Source organism: Ixodes scapularis, unplaced genomic scaffold, assembly GCF_016920785.2.
Source record: "Ixodes scapularis isolate PalLabHiFi unplaced genomic scaffold, ASM1692078v2 PGA_scaffold13__105_contigs__length_92229423, whole genome shotgun sequence".
Taxonomy (NCBI): Eukaryota; Metazoa; Arthropoda; class Arachnida; order Ixodida; family Ixodidae; genus Ixodes; species Ixodes scapularis.
The window spans coordinates 62,255,314-62,274,746 of record NW_024609839.1 but is presented as its reverse complement, the minus strand read 5'-3'; the positions used below and the strand labels follow the sequence as shown (position 1 = coordinate 62,274,746).

The window sequence follows — 19,433 nt, the reverse complement described above, 5'->3', positions numbered from 1 at the left end:
CCTCTCCTCTTTCGTCTTCTCCCCCTCTCCCCCGGGCCATCACCGTCCACGCCATGCGAAGCGACCTGCCCGCGTCGCGTGTCCTGTCCCTCGCCCTCGCCTCGTGACGTGGCCATGACTCTGACGGCACGAGACCAATGTTTCCTGACGCAACCAAAGTTTCGGTTTCGGTATCAGCTGATGTTTAAATTAACATTACACAAATAATATTCCACATTTCGCGAATCCGAGGACGTAGAGCTGTTTAGTAGTGCTTTGTGAAATGGAATCACATGTACGCCTAAATTTTTCGGAATTGAGCGGAGTTGCCCTTTAAAGAAAGGAAGTAGAAATAACATGGTTTTGGTTTCAGTATTGACAAGCTGCAGTCTCAAGCTGAGCTTAAGACTGTCGTTTCTTCCCCCTTTTTATTTTTTGACATTTCTTTGCATTGATGCGTCTGTCTACGAGCCAGGCCCCCTCTTTTTTCTCTCTGTTATGCAAGTTCCTCAATGCAGTTTCTAAGCATCTCAAATGTTCTGTTTGGAAAATGTTGAGATTGAATACTGGAAGGTACACCTGGCACCTTTCTTAATCCTGCGAAGAACTCTTGAATTGGAATGAAGTAATTTTATGGGGACGACAAGAGTTTGAGAATCCCCTGAACCCGTGGCGTAGGGAATTTTCGGGTAACTGGGGAATTTCTTTAGTATCTAGGAAATTTACTGGCCTAGCACTTTTTTTTAGGTGTCGAGGGAATCTTTTTTTGCCCAGCGAATTCTCCAGATGTTCTGGGAATTCTTCAGGTTTCAGAGAATTCTCTGCCTTAGGTAATTCCTTAGGTACTAGATAAAAAAAAAGTGATAAAACCGAAAGTATTGAATAACAAAAATGATTATGTGGTTTGTTGCCTGGGGGCAACACTCCGCAACAAAAGGTTGGAAAATTCTCTCCGGGTGGCTAGGAAATTTACAGGGGATTCTCCGGGTGCCTTGGGAATTTCCTGGCCTAGGGAATTCAGCACTGTCTCGGGGTGGCCAACGTTGAGCACGTTCGCTTCCCAGCAGGTGCCGGCAGCCGGCCCATTCGCCTCCCCAGCAGCCGGCGAGCGAGGCGCTAAAGAGCTCCATCCGCGCCGAGGTGTCTCGTCTGCTCGAAGGCCGGGAAGACACTGCCAGCCTGGCAGCTGTGCTGAGGCAGCTGCAGTTCCTCAACTGTGGAGCGACTGGGACACTGCAGCAGCCTTCAGGAGTGCCACAGGCCTGCGGAGGAGCACGCCGGAAGGTAGGCCATGTTCTGCTTCGAGCCATTAAACCAACAAGGCAGGCTTACCTGCTTTGTTACTGGGGACGATGGAAATACTGTCAGAAAAGCTGACCACCACGAAGCTGCTCCTTGATCCCGTGTCCATTTTTAGCAAGGACGTTTAAACAGACAGGACTCGGCATGACGTCAGCCCGAGTGAAGCCGGAAGAGGCGTTTAATCCCAGACTGCCTTGCGCACCCGTTACGAGGCCGTGGGGTAGCGCACCGGCGGTTCGTCTGCTTTCTAATCTGCTCCGGCGTGTGCTTCACGAGGCCAGCTTTCGATGCGGTTGGCGTCCGCCGTGGGCGTCCACGATGCAAATGCTTTGCAGCGTGAGTGTTTATACTTAGTTCCACATTATGTGCGAGCTATTTCAGAACTGGAAGCGCGAGCCCGTTGTTCTGTGCGCTCCTGGCTTGCATGCACGCTCGTGCGATCTGCTGCTGCTGTTTACTAAAAAATGCGTTGCGCACCGCCAAGTCCTTCACGGTGCGTCGTCTAGAGCGTCTCAATTCTACTCGCTTACTTTCTGCTGGGCAACCAAGCGTTCGTTTATAATAATCTCATCCAATTCCGACCATACCAGTTTAAAAGTCTCCCGTTAAGCGCTGTTTCAAATAACAGCGGGTGCCGCCATTACTTTCGGTGCACACAATCACGTTGCCACCGAAATGTCATCGCAACGTGGTTGTTTGCACCGAAATTAATGGCGGCGCCCACTCACTAGGCTTCCCATTGGTCAAGAAATGCTCGTTGCGGCTCGTGGCCACGCCTACTTTCGTTACACTTCGCTCCATGCATTGGGGATAGGGACGCCACCTCCTGCCCATTATAACCTCCTTGATTTTTAGGCTCATCGCTTTGAGCAAGCCAGCTCTGTGTTTTGGGAAATAACTCCTGTTTTCTCGTTAATTGCATGTACCGAGAGGACTCTTGTCTTTCTTTATAAAGCTTACTGGGCATCTACATAAGGCTTACTGGGCTTGGAACCCGACGTGGCGTGTGTCGGCTGGGTTTCCTGACTGGGCGTTGTTTCGTCCTTTTCCTGCCGCGAAGATTCCCTCGTCGACCAAGAGCAACATCCCGAAGGAGAACCGACCCGCAAGCGGGGAGCGCCGTCCCGTCTTCCAGAGGGTGGCCTCTGAGTCCTCGCCAGACCTTGTGGCAAGCGTCGAGTTTGCGTTCGACAGCCGACCCAGAACCGAGGTTTTTCTGCTCTACCTATCTGCCGGCCCATAAGTCTGTTTCAGGTTTCGAATAGCGTGACACGCTCCTCCCGCAAAACGCTGCACTCTTTCAACTTTAGCAGAGGGAATGTTGAAGAGGAGGAAATTGGTTCATTACAAATCGTGGAGAGGAGAGAGCTTTGTGGAAGGGTCCTGTCATGCTGTTCTTAAGAGGGGACATGGGCCTAATTGTCAGAATGTTTTGGAAAAATTCATTTTTCAATTTTGAGGTTTTCGGTTTTAGAAACGAATTATACACCCTTACACTAAATTTCGTAGCCATGTGCCAAATAGTTATGTTGATATAAAATATTTTCAACACATTGTGAGGCAGTTACAAAGTAAGGGAGTTCAATGTTTGAATGCATTTTTCTCAATTCCACTTTTTGCTGCAAATTTCATACGAAGGAATCTTCTGTTCAAAGGTAAAATTATTCTGATACCACAATCAAGATGTTCCTGAACTGAAATTTACTGGAGGATCGGGCTATCTATTTTATTTTGTTTTAAGTTAAAGTTCTCCTTGAGAAAAAACTATGTTTGCAAAAATTTACATAGGACAGATATGCATCTCATATTTTGAGGTAATCACTCTTCTTGAGATGTTTAAATTAGAGTTATAAAAACTAGATAGACCAAAGTCCCACATCCTCCACTTTATATTCAAGCAGTTAAAATTATGCTTAATAGCTTCATTTGCATATCAGATTTCTTTACGAAGAGTGACACATCTTATGTAAAGTTGTCCTAGAGAGCTGAAAGTTTGCACAGTACACCTACATCTGAAGTTAAATCTCCCCTGAAAATTTCATTCCAATCACATGAGTAGTTCAAAAGTTTAACCTCTAACCAACTGTATATAGCTCCTTGCCACATTCTATTGTCTAGCTGTTGGCAACAAAATTTTCTTTATGCTAACGGTTCCCTTTTTGTGGCAAGGAAAGTGACTTGGGGAAATAACTATAGTCGCTCTAAATCAATAATGCAAATTATCGGCACCCAATGTTTTGGGTGCCGATAATTTGGATTTGTTTGATATTTCGGCCCTAAAGGAGGAATTGTAACCTACCCAATAGAAATTTTGCATATTCACAATTGATGTTTCAGATAGCTTGAAGTCCGAAAGTTTGATTTTTCGGACCAAGTCGTCGCGAGCGATCGGCGGGAAACATTACCTTACATTCTATGTTAGCTGCAGGTGGATTGGCTTCGTTTGGCAGTGCTATTTGAGTACTGCTAAGTCCTACCGCTAGGTGATGCTTTGCTGTGGCTTTTTTTTTTTCTCTTTAGCTGCGCGTCATTATCATCATTATTGTTATCGTTTTTCTTTGTTCATTCGACGCTCTGCAGTCTTTGACTTTTGCTTCTCGTCGCGTCTCGGTGAATCGTGTTTTCGGACGACGCTGGCTTGGACGTCATGGTTCTATCTGTTCTTCCGCCGCCGCAAAGTGTCGCTAAAAAACCCGTAAAGTACTCTACCATGACGCTAGAAAAGAAGGCAGTGATTCTCGAGCTAATAGAAATTGGCCGAACGCAAGCGGAGGCGTAACCTGAAGCAAGGCACTATTGACGGCTTTTTTAAGCCCGCTTAGACGTAATAAGGGCAGGTGTTTTTTTTTTTTTATCTGCCAATTTTTGGTCTGCTTTATCATTCGAACGTGTCCGAAAGTCCGAAAAATCGGTCGGCGTCTGTTCACCCTTTCTATGCCTTTTCAAAGTTTGTTGTTGTTCTTTCGCAGCATCCTCACAAAGTGTACTACCAGTCAGAGTTTTGTATGGCAAGACTTACTTTATATAGACTTGAATAGGCAGACATTCAAACAATCAACACACTGGCTGTGCAGATCTTCATCCAGAACTTGCCGCCAACCTTGTTTGTAGTGACTCGCTTTTCAAAAAACAGAAATTAGAAATGATGGAATGTGCCAACTTTATTTAGAGTATGTGACCGTGAAAAGCCGTGAAAGTGAAAGAGAATACACCGTGTATATTTTATGCATCATTCTTTTACCGCAGGCCCGAAAAATAATTCTGACAGTGTTAAAGACCCTTTCTCATGGATAGTGCGTGGACTTGATCTCTTAAATACTGCAGAACCTTCGGTCTAGTCATGCACTGATTGGAAGTGTTCCAAGGGTACGCCATGTATATCGCCAGCGGGTTCTTTCATTGTAAGTGTTTAAAGTGCACTCGATCACACTCAAACACAAATGCTCACTCCGGCCTTGCTCAGGAGACCCTCTCGGACTCGACGTTCGACAAGAACTCGTCTCGTGGTTCCACGTCTGTGACGGCGCGAAAGAGGACCAAGCCCCTGTACGCCCCAGCCGGACAATCGTCGCTTTCTGGTTCGTCCGGCGCTTCGGCAGAGAGAAACGTACGACTATTTCTCACGCACGACTTTGGATGCATGCAACTCGCAACTCTCGAAGGCATGAGCTTCCCTTGCGCGTGTTTGTTGTGTTTGAGCCTTTGGTGGCGCGATTTTTGATTCGCAAGTGGTTTCCCGCGTAAGACTTTTCTCGCACCAATATTTGGCACCCAAGATTCGTCGGGGAGGGCTTCGTTGTGAGAGTTTTTGCGTGTCGGATTTTGTGCAAGATTGTTTTTGATATGCGAGTTTGTCATTCTTTATTCCCCAAAGTTTTCTATCAATCAATAAATTTTGTATCGTTAGCTACACTGGCCAAGGTTGAGCAGTTTCGCGCGGCGGCGGTGGCAAAGCTTCGCATAATGAGCACGGCGCCGCGCAGTCCGCCTAATTTGCACGGCTCGCATAATGAGCATGGCTCATTATGAGAGCCACGCGAAGCCGCCACCGTGCGCTCCGCCGCCGCCACGCCTGCCTCGCCGGTCTGCGCATTCCAGAGGAGTGACGTCATAGCCGCAGCAGACGCACTGGCGCCACTGCGTGCCCAGCTATGCGCCTCCGTTGCACAGTAGCCAAGTCTGACGCTGCACCAGAGCCGCTTGATAGCGCCTCTCATTTTTTATTTGCTTTTTAAAATACAGTTCAAATGTTTCTGAGGGTTTTCTAGTTGGAACAGCATGGACCCTCAGATTATTGATATGTATATTTGGGTAGCATTGGTACCTGTCATTACAAAATTGCTGGTGGAAAAAAAACAAGAGTTTTGATTGTCTCCTTTTAGGGGCGAAGCTCCTTAGGGTCTAGCCTTATCCATCCGGCGTCCGTGCTCGCATCGATTGCACAGCCTCAGGGATCGGCCCACTTTTTAAAAAAAAAAAACGTACGCCCACACGGGGGTTCAAACTCAGGACCGCTTGCTTACGTGGCAGACGTCTTAACCACTACGCTACACTCCAACGTTGCATGTAGCTGCTCAACGTCTATACAGGAGAGGGCGCTGCGGTCAAATGCGTATATAATTGCGTTAAACTTTGCATGCATTGGCTCAACGTTTATAGACAAGAGGGCGCTGCGGTCAAATGCTCAACTGCGTATATAACCATGATCCATACCACACATTCTCTTTCTGACATGGACCGTTGACTTAAGTGGTGGCGATGCGTTCCCACAGCTTCTAGCGGATCCAACTGATCCGCTAGAAGAACCACTGGCTCTGCATTTCACCGACCATAAAGCAGTAATAATGAAGTTGAAACGCAACCCGGAACTCAGCACTACCTATGAACAATAAAATCAGTATCATCAGCACCACCAGAGCTTCGCCCCAATCAACATCATTCACCACATGGAGATGCGGCTTCTTTTTTTTTTTTTTACTTTGGAGGATTTTTTTTTTTGTATTTATTTATGAAGCGTTCAAATTCCCCAGAATGCCGGTTTAGGAAATTCTAAACTAAGCAATTCCCTGACCTAGGTGATTAGGGAGTTATCAATGTGACTAGGGAATTTTTCTAGTCACTCAGATGTGGGAGGAGGCTATTCACATTCAACAAAGTGTCAAGGTCTGCAATTGTTCACAAATATTCTTTAATCCTTGCAGGTTCCAGCTGAACATTTGGTTCCAGAACGGGACTGTGCGACAGACGAGGTAAAGAATGCCGTTCACATTTTGTTGGGCCCGCCTATTTCTGATGCAAAACTGTTTTAGTGCCAGTAGTTTGCTAGCTATTGACAGTGCATTGCAAGCTGTGAATTGATGTTAGTTCTTCCTCATTGTACTTCATTCAGAGATAGTCACTGGATCATCAAGCTAGATTACTTGCTGTGAAAATATGCAAAACAAAAATGCAGTTTTTTTTTTTTTTTTTTTTTTAGGATTTGTTAGAATGTTGTTGACTACCGTGAAATCCCAAGCAACCGCCTGCTCAAAATTTGTCAATTATCATGTACAACTGGGGGATGGGTGCTTCTTAGGTCAACAGTATTTAAAGATGTGTCTTTTGTGTATTATTTTCCAAATGTTACAAAATTGAGGTGTGGGCGCCTATTGTGGAGTGGAGGGTATTTGGTATTTTACGGTAGATCAAAAGAAACCTTTGTTACATCATTGAAAGAAAACCTGCATACTTCCTCTCCTTGCATTTGTTACATTTGCCATGGAAGCGAATGCAGCACTTTTGGGGCTGCAGTAATCAATTTTCAATTTTTCATACCCAAAAGCCTTCCATCCCCCCAAAAAAATATTAATCTTTTTTTGTGTGTATTTTTATTTGTATTTTTTATTTAGACAAAATTTTAAACTTCCAGAATGCCTGACCCCGTTTATTGATAGCCGTCTCGTAGGTTTCCCACTTCTGATACCTCTTGATTTTAGCTAGTGCTGCCGAGAGTTTAGTTTTGTCGTACCATCATATTTCTTTATCCTACCTCGTTGCTCTTGCTTAAACTCCACTTTTGCAACAACCTTCCCCCCACACACGGGACCAGCGACTATCCCCAAATAAACCTTCAAAAGTGAAACACGACGCCGGTGCCTCAACGCAGGAACAAGGTGCAGCTGCCCGGCCCCTCGACCTCGAACCCACGCTCGAACAAACCTGGCCCGAACGGGACACCACAGTCTACGTCCAGGTAATGCAGTCCTCCAAATTAACTAAGAGACCACGAAATTGGTTGTAGCCAACCTTTATAGATACCTTTTTAGTTGCACATCTCCCCGGTGCGCCCTTAGAGAAAAGGCGGCCCGCTGCGGTGGCTCACTGCGACACCACCAAGATTGAGGCTGACGATGGCGACGTCTGTGGGCGGGAATCGAGGGACTGTTTTTCTAGCACGCGGTAATCAAGCCGGTTGGAGGCGCGTTCTTGGCATCTTGGCGACGCTGCAGTCTAGGGTTACGCTCGAAGGTGATTGTCATCTGCTAGTGCCCCATGTCTGGTTTAGCGCGTGGTGTTCACGTATCCTGTGCGCTTGGGACCGAGAATTACAGTAGGCGTGGGAACTTGATATAAATCGAACGAGAAATTACAAACGTACAGTAGACTCATTAAGTCAAACTTCAGGGAGCCACACAGTTCGTTTGAATTATCAAAAGTTTGAAGTATCATAAATTCACCTATATATATGATGAGAGATAAAATTATGACTTGCAGTATGAATGGCTACACATACAAAACAAATATTTGATGATTTCCTCTACATAGGCCCACTGATCATGAGCAGGTATGCCACACGCCAATAATTTGTGAAATGTATGACATAAGTTTGTTTATCCCTCAAAAATTTTTCTTATCGTGGATTGTTCAGACAGCGCATGACAACTCAAAACAAAATTAAGTTTGTTCATCGACCCAAAAAGTTGCCTAGCATGGACTATTAAGTGGAGGACACGTGAGCAACGAAAACGGGCACCGCGCGGTGATTTTCATAGCAACTTGCGTGGACGCTGTGATGTGAACCTATGACATGCCACCACGTCGCAGCGTTTGTGCAAGTTGCTAGATAATTTTCCGCGTGCTGCCCATTTTCATAACTTGCGTGTGCTCCGCTTGAGCCTCGTCGAGTGCGCTTCTCACAGAGCACCGCTGCACTGCAAACAAGCAGCACCCGCAAATGCAAGCTCCGCGGGTGTTGCCTCTCTGCGGCGCACCGGTGCTCAAGAAGAAGCACACTCAACGGGGCCACGAAAGCAAAAAGTAGAAATTGCAGGAAAATGCCGTGCAAATTAAGAGACTTACAAATACCGTATTTTCCGTACTATAGTTCTCACCCTTGTATGAGTCGAACTTTCGTATATTGAGCCGTTTTTGCAGAAAAGTTGGTATACAAGCCGTACCTGTGTATAAGTCGCACCTCTTTGCACGGTTCACGCGATGAGTTTTATCATTTTACACGCATTGGTATCGCAAAATCGGAGGTGCGCACAATCGGCTAGATTGCAAGTACTCTTTGACACGCAACTTCGACGTTTTGACTCGTGAGAGATGCCCATAGCACGGCACTGTCTGGCGGGGGAAATAGAGTGATTCACAACAAAAGGACGTAAAACGCGCGGAACGAGAAGGTAGTCTGCTTTATTTGAGCGTACACATGCCGAGCAAACGAAAGTTGTAACGTGCCGGACACTCGTGGACCAAGCTTTGCACTATTACGCCTAGCCTAGGCCAAGTCCCAGAAACGACGCGAGCATTGATGTGCAGGCAGATAGATAAATCTTGACACACTTCCTTGGGTACTGCTAAAAGATTGGCTGACTGCAATCCTTCCTTTTACATCTAGCAACATGGCTGGAGCATGGCAGATAAAAACTGCTCATCAAACGGAAATTAAGAACTACGCAATAAAATTTTCTGCAGTGCGTGTATACCAGCCCTCTTACCTTTCAGCATTACTGGACTGAAGCAAAAGAATACAGAACCGTGACCGAATTAGGCAACGTCGATTACATGCTGTAAAAGTTTTATTCTCACTGTCTTGCCTATCCACATTGAGCCGCTTCAGGGAAACCGTAAAATTTTTCGCTTCCTGAGTCTGTTAAGAAAAGTGTAGAAGAGTGGTGACAACTGTGCCTCCTGGGAGGGGCAACACCACCTATGGCTACGTAGTTATGGTGATCCCCAAAAGATGACGCACGGCTCATAAAAAATATTGTGTCGCATTATGAATTAAAAAAAAACACATATAAGTTGCATTGTTCTATAAGAAGCACCAAGAAAAATATTTGAAAAAAACCGACTTGTACACTGAAAAATATGGTACATTAAAAACATAGCGGGACAGCCAACATTTTGAAATTTGTTTGATTTAACCAGAAGTATGAAATATCCAGGTTTGAATTATTAAGAGTTTGCTTTGTATTCAAGACCTCCCACTGAAAGTTTGGGTAATGTCAGATGTTTGTGTCGCTTAGTCAGCGAGGTTCTCACCTGCTTCTTTTGTCGGCCCCTTCGATGACCAGCCGCTGGACTTGCTGCCGTCCGCCAACAAAGCCGCCGGTGCCGACGTCCAAGTCCCTGTTTTGGACAATGCGGGGCTCCCACTCCTTCAAGAGGTACGTCCGCACCTGGAAAGGAGCAAGGAAATCGCCTCGTCAGGTTACGAGTTGTTTCGGACCGGGTGTTTTGACGCGTGTGCACTTTCAGCCCGTGGGAGCGGTTCGAGCTGCAAACCCAGAGTTCCAGGCGATGTACGGCTTTGAATTGGCTCTGCTGCAACAGTGAGTTCATGTCTTTTTTGTCTGCGTTTCTGGTCAATGAGGACTTGCGTCTTTGATTTTCCTTTTATTTTGACTGCCAGGGAGAAATTGCTTCTTTAACCGTCGAGGTATGTGGGTGGCAAAGAGGCATTTTAGATACAGTGTGGATGTTCTCAAAAGAGGGCTTAGAGTGTGTTCCATTAAAGTTCCAATGGTTCTACATTTTTCTTACTTCAAGAGCAACTCTGCTCAATGAAAAAATTTTCGGGATAATGGGCGATTTCGCCTTGAGACAGTTTAAGGAACGGCCCAACATTATTTGTGTTGAATAAACAAATATTTTTTGTGCAATCTTGATTTAGCGATGACCAGAAATGAAAACTCCTGCAATGGACGTTGTCGACCTTGTGACCACCAATCTGCTACGGACAGTAATTTTCTATGCAAACTGGCACATCTATACGAACAGGCCGTTCTTTTCTAAGGAATTATACATAGTAGTATTTGACTTAAAGGGCCCATGAAACGAATTTCGGGCTGGGATAAATGAATTTCAATTTGAATTTTACTACTAGCATATCGTTTAGTGGGCTAAAAGAAGGAAGGTAGAAAGTCAAAAGCCCAATTTTTGTTACGAAAATTTGAAAACACAGCGGACTATTTCGTACTTTGTTCCCTTCGAAAACTCTCTGCCTTTTCACTGCGATATATCCGCTGTACCCAAAGTGCGTCACCCGGCCCAAATGCACGTCGCACGACAACGGACCTCACTCATTCCCTTCACCCGTAAGCTGACAGTGCGGTCGAAGCTCCGCGCTTGCCGAACCAATCAACCGCCTCCCTTTCATCACCTGACATCATTCTCTGCGCGCGAGTATGCGCGAAGGAGCGTGACCATGTGGCAAAAGTGTGACTGGCCCAACGAGCACGTAGCTTCCATAGTACTGTCAGCTCCGGGGAATGAAGTGGGGAAAAAAGCAATTTTAATCCGAGTTTTGAGTGACGGGCCAATCTTTTAGGGGGAGAATGGCAGTGTCCAGGTACACAAACGAGTCTCCTTTCCGTCTTCTTGAACTGTTTGGTGCAATGTGCGGTTTGCGAGTTGAGGAGGAAAGCTGAGAAGGAAAGAGTTTAAAAATCATTTCATGACTCCTAATATTTTCCCTAAATGATACGAGGGTTAAAAAAATATCCTGTCTTTTTTTTAAGTCAATTAAATCAGATTTATTTGGTTTAAATGACTGTAGCCAGAAAATAGTGACTCCTTATCACTAGTCATGTGTATCTTAAAACATGGTCTGATTTGCTTGCAATAAAGCATACTTTTGCTGACTTTTTTTTTTTTTTTTTTTTTCGTTTTGATTTGCTTGCAATAGGACATTGTGTAACTGACGAACAAAGTGAAAGGTAGAAATAAAGCTCTATGATCCGATTTGCTCAGAAGAGAAGGGCTCTTTGCTCGTGTTTATTTAGCTTGATATAAATCTTTCTTGCTTGATGATTCTTTGATTTTTGTACAACACAAATGCACATATAAAGCATCAAATAATGGATAAATGGTAAATAAAAACTATTGGTGGGATTATTCTTGCAGTAAAATTTTGATTTAGATTATCACAGTAAAACTGGTCCAATTTAAGTCACGATTTAAATTGGGATTTAACTCATCTTGATTTTTATTCTCCACTCTGGTTAATACTAAAGTCAACTGCATTGTTTCCTGAACTGGAAAAATTTAGCAGAGTTGCCCTTTAAAGGTCGGTTCACACATACATCACAGCTCTAAACCAACACTAAAAACAGCCCTGATGCAGCTCTTACTTCAACATAGCTTAGCACTGATGCTGAGGTATAATAGTGCTAAGTTGGGCGGAATCAGCTAAGTGAGCGCTATATTAACGCCAACCAATAGTGCTTAAGTAGTGCTGTGGTGTAAATGTGAACAGGTGTCCAGGCTCTGCTTTACCTAAAAATTGGGTTGTGTGTGTGTTTATACAGCCTAGAACTTGGTCTGCCTCACAGGGGCGACGAGTCTCCCAGCTGTAGATGAGAAATTTAGCCAGTGCGGTACAACCGCTAGCCTGGGGTCTTTAACGTGCATCACGCAGTAGTGATACACGACCGCACGCCGGTACGATGCTCATCCAGATCGAAACGGGCAGGGGTAGGGCTCGAACCCAGGATCCCTGGGTTCTGCAGCGCGAGCTTTCGCTCCACGTGCTCCGAGCTGGTGTGCACTAGACCACTCGGCCACCGATCCCCCTGCTTTACCTAAATAGATAAAAGAATGTCTACGCGGAGCGCAACTTTGTCTGCTTCTTGCACAAGGGTTGCGATGATGTCAGAACGTTGAGCTCTTATTGGTCAATCGAAAAAGATAGTGAGTAGACCTCAAGGCATCTAGCATAGAAGTCTATCCACTATCCTTTCAATCAAAGCCAATCGGAGCTCGGCGTCATTCTGCCGTCACCGCGACTCCTGTGCAAGAAGCAGACGACATGCTCTACGCATACCTTCATTAAAGAATTATCTTTTTCTTTCTTTTCTTCATTCTTTGCTAATACAGGGGCATCGTAGCCGGCGGTGAGTACCAGGGTGAAGAAGCCGAAGACGACGAGGATCGCGAGCTCGAGACGGAGCCAGAAGCCGAAGGGACTCAAGACCTAGCCGAAGCCGACCAGTCGCCAGCGGCCGAACAGGACGCAGCCGACCAGCAGCCCGAGGACGCAGCCGCCCCAGCTGCAGTCGGGGTGAGCTTTCTTCTGGTCGCCAATAAGGATTTCTTGAAATTTTGGATTGGATGCTGGATTGAACCTCTCTATAGACGCTTTACACACGCGCCAAATTACAGCCGCCATTGCTGACCTTCTCTTGTCTTACCGAGATCCCGAGCAACTGAAACGGTAGTTGACGATCCTCTACAAAGGCCGATGCTTTGGAAAAGGACACAGTTGAATCTAATGTGACAATAACCTGGTCTGCTATGGTAAAGATGAAGTGAAATAAACGAAATAAGAGGAAACAAAAACTGAAGGTCAGTTATGGCGGCGTCCATGCACAGCTGCTGCAAAGCGTCTATAGTAAAGTGAAGGCTGTCTCATACAGTTGCACTTGACTGCGACAGACTGCGGTAGGATCCCTTCTGACCTGCATGTGTATCTTTATTATTTTGTACGCACGATTCTTTCACCGTGGTCTCGAAATAATTCTGGCAGTGTTGTGAGCAACTATTTCTCGTAGATAGTAGTGTGTAGGTTTGATCTCGATAATACTGCAAAACCTTCACTCGCGTTATACACACGTCTGATGTGTTCCAGGTCTAGGAGAAATCGCACCGCACTCAGTCACTTATCAAATGCAAATGTGTGATCCAGCAGAGAGGAGCATCGTAGAGGATTGTCATTGTCCGACCTGGGCCCATGTGCCGTGGTCGCTCGAAGAGGATTATGTATTTTGCTCGTTAGGGTTTTGTCGTTGAATTACACTACCAGGTGGATCAAGCTGCTTCCGATTCATCTAACCTCTTCGTCGCATTCACTCCACTCCAAAACCCAGGCCGTCGGCGGAGGAGACGGAGGTCCGGCTGAAGTGCTCGTGGCAGACGACGGAATGGCCGCTAGGCAGGCTGCGTCTGTGAGTCGATCCCTTGTTTGATGGAATCAGAATGTGCCTGATGATGATGATGATGATGATGGGTGATTTCTGCCTGTTTGATGACGATGACACTAGGTGATTTCAAACAGTCTGAACCTGACGGTCTGAATGTGCACGAAAGGACTACGTCGGTCACTGAAATAACTTGATCCCTCGCTTTTCGCTCTCCCTTTTTGAAAGTAGCGGACGACCTGTGTTCGACTTCTTTGTCTTTCTTTTGAAACGCAGGACACTCCAGATGTGCCCACTGAAGATCCGCAGCAGAGGGTCGATGGGGAAGACAATCCAGTCCGCCAGCATGACGGCGTTCCCCAGCCACCACCCTGTAGGAAAGCTTTGTGCTGCCACCAATTTTTTTAATGTGTACTGTAATGTAAAGATCGGTTTCCACATGCATCGTAACTTAGATAATCCAAAGCCAGCACTGCTTCAGCATTGCATCAGTGCTGCATTGTGTGTGAGCAGGTCTCTATGATTCCTCCAAATCAATGGAGCAAGTAACCTGGTTTCTCATAGTACCAGGCTGGATCTTAGGCTACTTCCGTTAGAAGGGACCTTCGCCATGAGCAATGTACAACATTGTTCATTGCACATCTTGGAGGATCGCATGTTAAGTCGCGCGCTGCTCCTGCCCGGTATTGCCGGTAGAGCAGTTGCCGGTGGTAGGGGTGTGAGCACGTCCACTTCGAAACCTAGCAAAACAAATATTTTGGCTAGATATTTTGTAGACATGTTCGGAATCGGGAGTGTATGTTTGATAAATGCTGCAACTTTCTGGCATAAAGCACTATGGTGTTAGAAACTGCAACTATATAGGATTGGCACAGGAAGGCAATGTTGAAGTCTCCATAAATCGCTTTGGTAGTTTTACTCCTTGTGGTTCAGCGTCCAGAGCTTATTTCAGTGGTCGTAGGAGTAGCATTTTGCAGGTTCTGTTATATTTGTTAATGATCTCCCTCAAATAGTTTATTGCTCCTAACGTATGTAGTTCTGCTTTGCCATTGCACGTGACAGAGGAAAACCTCAGAGTGGCCAGTTCTTGGCCCGAGGGATTTTTAACCCCTTAACCGTTTTGAACGAGCCTAGATCGTCAAGGTGGAACAGTCCACGAACAGTTCAGGGCGAGTATAGCTTGTTTGCTTTCTCCAGTTCATACACTCAATCGGTTTGGACGAACCAGATTCGCTCATGGCTTAGTTTGAGTTTCTGCCGACAGATGTCAGCACTGAATTTGTTTAAAAAATTCTTCCAATTTGTTTGTGGCTAGAAACTTGACTTTGGAGGCAACAAAATAATTTTGAAGACAACAGTTAAGCAGTTGAGGTTCAGAAATTTCCAAAAACTAAAAAATGGTTAAGTGGTTAAAGAGAAAAAAAAAGAGATTTTGAGTTGTATATAATTTTTTTTTTTTTGTGTGTGTGTATGCACCTTGTGGGTTTTGTTTTGAACAAAATCTAGTATGCCTAGTATATACTCTTGTCAGAGTGACATCAGGGTTAAAACTTTTTTTTATATATTTTCAGGTGAATGAATGCTGCAAGAGATTCTCACGTGCCCGTGGCCCAAGTATCCTACATTCTTGAGTTGCTGTTCTTTGTTTCGTTCTACTTCTCATACTTTGTTTAACTACTTGTTTGGTTTTACTGTATTTATGTTTCTCTTGCTAGTGGTTAATAAACAATGTATCGTTAAATCTGTACACATGACTTGGCCCCCCACTCAGAGCTGGGGGGGCAAGCGTTGCCCCACCGGTTGGGGCGCCCATGCAATCGTGCTACACCCGCTCAGTACGTTCCTCACAGTATCCAGATTCCATTTCCCGATTCTACCGTGAACGCCGCCGTTTTGGTTCTTACTGCGACTTCCTGCGTGGGATGGTAGTGACTGTAATAAGACACAACCAGGGTCTTCTACTCCGGATGATGTAACTTGATCGTTGCGTCTGCCACGTGGCGTCGCTCGCGTCAACCTTCGACCTTACCTTCATAGCCTCATACCAGCGCGCGCGCGTTTAGCTTCCCCGCTGTGCACCGGAGTGCTAGGAGCAGCGGCCGTATGGGGAAGCGCATGGGTTCGCGCGATTGGCTCGGTACTATTGCGGGACTACCTTCTTTGATCTTGACAAAATTGACCATTAATATATATATATATATATATATATATATATATATATATATAAACTGTGCCGAAAAGGAGAAAAAACACGGGTTTTGAATGAATACGACTAAGTACGGTAGTCAAGATAGTTCCAGTGCAGCAGTCAATCGAAAGGGCGGCGAGCTTTGACTCAACCCTGGTTCCTTATGCGCAGTGGCACTTTTAAAGCACCAATATATGCTTTCATAATAGTTGTGGGTGGTTTTTGCAGTTTCTGATATTATACATGATATTGAGTTTGGTTCAGTGGCATACCAACACTTAACATCTGCGCCACTTGACATCTGCGTTTTCATTGTCTTTTTGACCCGTCTCCAGAGCTCACGCGCTGAAGGCTGGCCTCGAGACTGTCGGTTGGTGACCGAAATAATCTATTCGTGATTAAGGACAAGGATATAGTTTTTTTTTTTTTTTAAGGAGTAGCATTGGTGTTTTATGTGCAATGGGGCACTTCACAGGAATCTAAAATTCAGGTCACGTACCTTCCAAGTTTGTGGGTATTCTCTTCCGATTCTCGAATCCTGTCTCTGGATGAACCTGGCACAGCAGTGCGTAGCTCTCGGCAAAAATAGCTTATTGCACTCACAGTCTGCTTGGGTGTTTAGGGATCGGGAAGGGATCATCGAGTCCCAGCGCAGCCATGTCTACACCGTATCATGGGGACGTCGCCGTCGAGGGTCGGATTCGGGGAGGGGGGGGGACAGACCGTGGTACTGGGCCGTACTCCGACGTCGCGGTTAGAGCACTGCACGGGCCGGAATTTCTAGGCACGGCCCGGCCCGGAAGAGAGACTGCCCGGACCCGGCAGCATTTTTAGGCAGAAGCGCAAGCCCGGCCAAAGCCCGACATTTTTTTTTTTTTTTTTAATAGATGCTTGAGTCCAGTTCGAGGCCGACAGATTATATACATGAGTCCGAAAAAGTTTCCAGGCTTTGACCTAAAACTGTCTAAGCATAAAGCGAGCATATCTTATTTAAATTTATTTTAAACTTACACTGAGTTTTTCTAACACGACAAACATCCCACTTAGACTATGTATTTTTGAGAATATGGGCGAAATATGCACTTCATAAGTGATTATAAGAAGGAAAAAGTGGGCAATATTTTATTTATGCATTTCTTGGAGATATTGGACTTTTCATTGTTCAAATCGTTTCATAAAGAACTTTCCCCCTGCATGTTTTTGTGAAGAAGCAATCATCAGAACCACGCTAGTGCATCTTCAAAAGGCTGTAGAAGCATAAAATTATCTATGGCAATTAGCTTATATTTGGTGGAGTAGTAAGGCCCCCCACAAAATGCAAAAATAAAGCTCAATTTCTTTTCTTTTTTTTTTCTTTTTTTTTTTTTTTTATACAGCGGAGTTGAAGCGGCTTTGCAAGGACTTTTTTTTACTGGTTTTTCATTTGCACCGAAAATGAGCGCACTGAACGTAGTAACTTAATGAAACTTTTCTCGAATTTCGCTTTATTTTAAACGTTATAGTCAAATTAAGATTACAAAGACAAGCTCCTTCATGACGTCCTTGGTAGGAGGGGTAGTGAGCTCGGCGAGCGCCCACGGCTGCCGCACTCCGTGTCGGCGGCTCGGGGGGCGCCACTAAAGCATGTTCTGGCTAGGCTGTGTGAAGCGGGCAGCCAGGGCGGCTCGCATTGCATTTGCTGCGCGATTAAACACTAATTCGGCATGACACTTCATGGGCCACAAGCGACAGCTGACACGGGGTAAAGACCAGTTCAGAACGGGAGCCACTTTGCGCTGCCATACCGCCAAACCGCAAACCAAACCTTATCGCCGAAGGCCTTCGAAACGGTCGCGGTCGGATCCTCGAGCCCGTAACGACCGCAACGCCGCCGCGTACATCCGGGACCTTTCTACACTCGCCGCTCGTCGTGGCGTGATCCCACTACACCTTTCTAGTATGCGCCGCCTTTTCCACCGCTTGGTGGCGGGTATGTCGACGGGTCATTTCTTGTTTCCGTAGTTTATAAACTGCATTTGTTTCTTTTCTGATCTAAAATACTGAACAAAAACTACATTTATAAATAATTGAAGCGGTTCGCGCCTCTTATATTTTGTATTTCGACTAAAAAGTTTTAGCGGCTCTGACCAGTAGTAAGCCCAGGACCAATGACTTCACATTTTTCGCGCTTTCGGCACCGCGGGCCGCCCCCGTAGGTGGAGGAAGTTTCCGCGTCGTCCGGTTAAAATATGACGCACTGATAGTTACTCTCTCCGTGCCCGCTGGCTTGCCCGAACCCCAAGAGACGCGGAAATCGCAAAAAAAAGGTAGACGCTTAAATATGATTGCAGCAGGGCCCATTTAATGGCTAGATTCCCCAGGATCGTATCTGGTACCAAACAAATGTCGACGCCCGTGATCGACACAACACTCTGGTTGCCACCGTAGAGCGTTGTCTGCTTGCCGCCGTCGCTCATAGATGGCGGCAACATTTTTTCGGAGGAAGAAGAGCGGCGAACGGAACGAGTGGCGATGTGCGCAGCAGCGCGAATGGTTCCGCGACCGCCGCGAGGCCGCTATCGCCTAGAGTTGCACTGCTTCGAGCGCTTCAGATTCCCTTGCGAAAGAAGAGCAGATCGCTCGCCTGGAAAGCCACCGGCGAGAACAGAAACTCTCCGGTGTTCTTCCTTCACCAAAGTGGGAAGGCTAAACGTTTTTTTTTTTTTTTTTTTTTTTTAGTTTGAAAGGCAGAGGAAGAAGACACTCATGTTGCACCCTGCGACTAGTAGTGCCCTGGTTTTCTTGACCGCACTTTCCCACTATGCTGGTAGAATCCATGCCTTTCCTCTTATCCACTTAAAGGCTTACAAAACAAAACCTTTTTTTTTTTTTTTTTGAACGGCGTTGGAGTGATTTTGCATTTCTTGCTTGTTTTTTTATTGAACCTAAAAGATCAGTGAGCACACCTTTTGTTATCAACAATTTTGAATTTGCGGCAACGACTGCCCCTAGCGGTTAAAAGCCAAGTCGTCGCCCGACGTCGCCCGTTCCTTTCGCGAAAGTCCTCTTCCCAATGCCTTGTGCTCCCTCCTCCCAGCCTCCTTTTCATTGTGCCGCTCGCCAGAGCGCTGTCTACTGCTGGAGCCCGCCTTCCAACTCTGCCGCACGTTCAAGCCCTCAAGGCCCTCACCGAACGTTGGGTAATGACAAGCGTGAACAGCTGCTTATTTACTATTGCGGAATGCAAATATGTCTGAATATTTTGTATGTAAAACGCTGAACCAGAGTTGTAGATACACTGCAAAATAATGAAATAAACTGAGCTGGTGGTATCTATTAAAAACTCCCTAAGCGACTTGGCGCCCGCAGTTGATATTGCCGGGAGCGACTAGGGCTCTACCAAGTCATCGTCCCTGAATATTTGTTCTTTTAGTCTTAATTGTGACCGTCAACGAATCGAAAGTCTATGCCTCCCCAAAGATTTCGTGCGCCTCCCCACTGCCCCCCCTCCCCCCTTCCCCCCTTTATGAAAACCCTGCCGGCAACGAACAGAAAACAACAGTTCTAGTGCCATACTCTAAAAC

The 19,433-nt window shown here is 45.8% G+C and overlaps 1 protein-coding gene across 6 annotated transcripts in view; it reads left to right on the top strand.

Moving 5' to 3' along the window:
• The window catches only part of LOC8035613, a 52,792-nt gene extending 37,369 nt beyond the window's left edge, over positions 1-15,423 (top strand). For 4 of the 6 annotated variants that reach the window (XM_029987116.4, XM_040498969.2, XM_040498973.2 and 1 more), the window contains 11 exons: positions 1,044-1,263; positions 2,342-2,491; positions 4,745-4,888; positions 6,483-6,530; positions 7,427-7,513; positions 9,840-9,932; positions 10,024-10,097; positions 12,643-12,826; positions 13,632-13,709; positions 13,959-14,055; positions 15,254-15,423. In XM_029987116.4, the coding sequence (XP_029842976.3) occupies positions 1,044-1,263; positions 2,342-2,491; positions 4,745-4,888; positions 6,483-6,530; positions 7,427-7,513; positions 9,840-9,932; positions 10,024-10,097; positions 12,643-12,826; positions 13,632-13,709; positions 13,959-14,055; positions 15,254-15,261 (1,183 nt within the window). In that variant the 3' untranslated portion in view covers positions 15,262-15,423. The remainder of the gene's footprint in view (positions 1-1,043; positions 1,264-2,341; positions 2,492-4,744; positions 4,889-6,482; positions 6,531-7,426; positions 7,514-9,839; positions 9,933-10,023; positions 10,098-12,642; positions 12,827-13,631; positions 13,710-13,958; positions 14,056-15,253) is intronic. The other 2 variants (XM_040498974.2, XM_040498971.2) reach the window with 1 other exon arrangement.
• Positions 15,424-19,433: the final 4,010 nt, after the last annotated feature.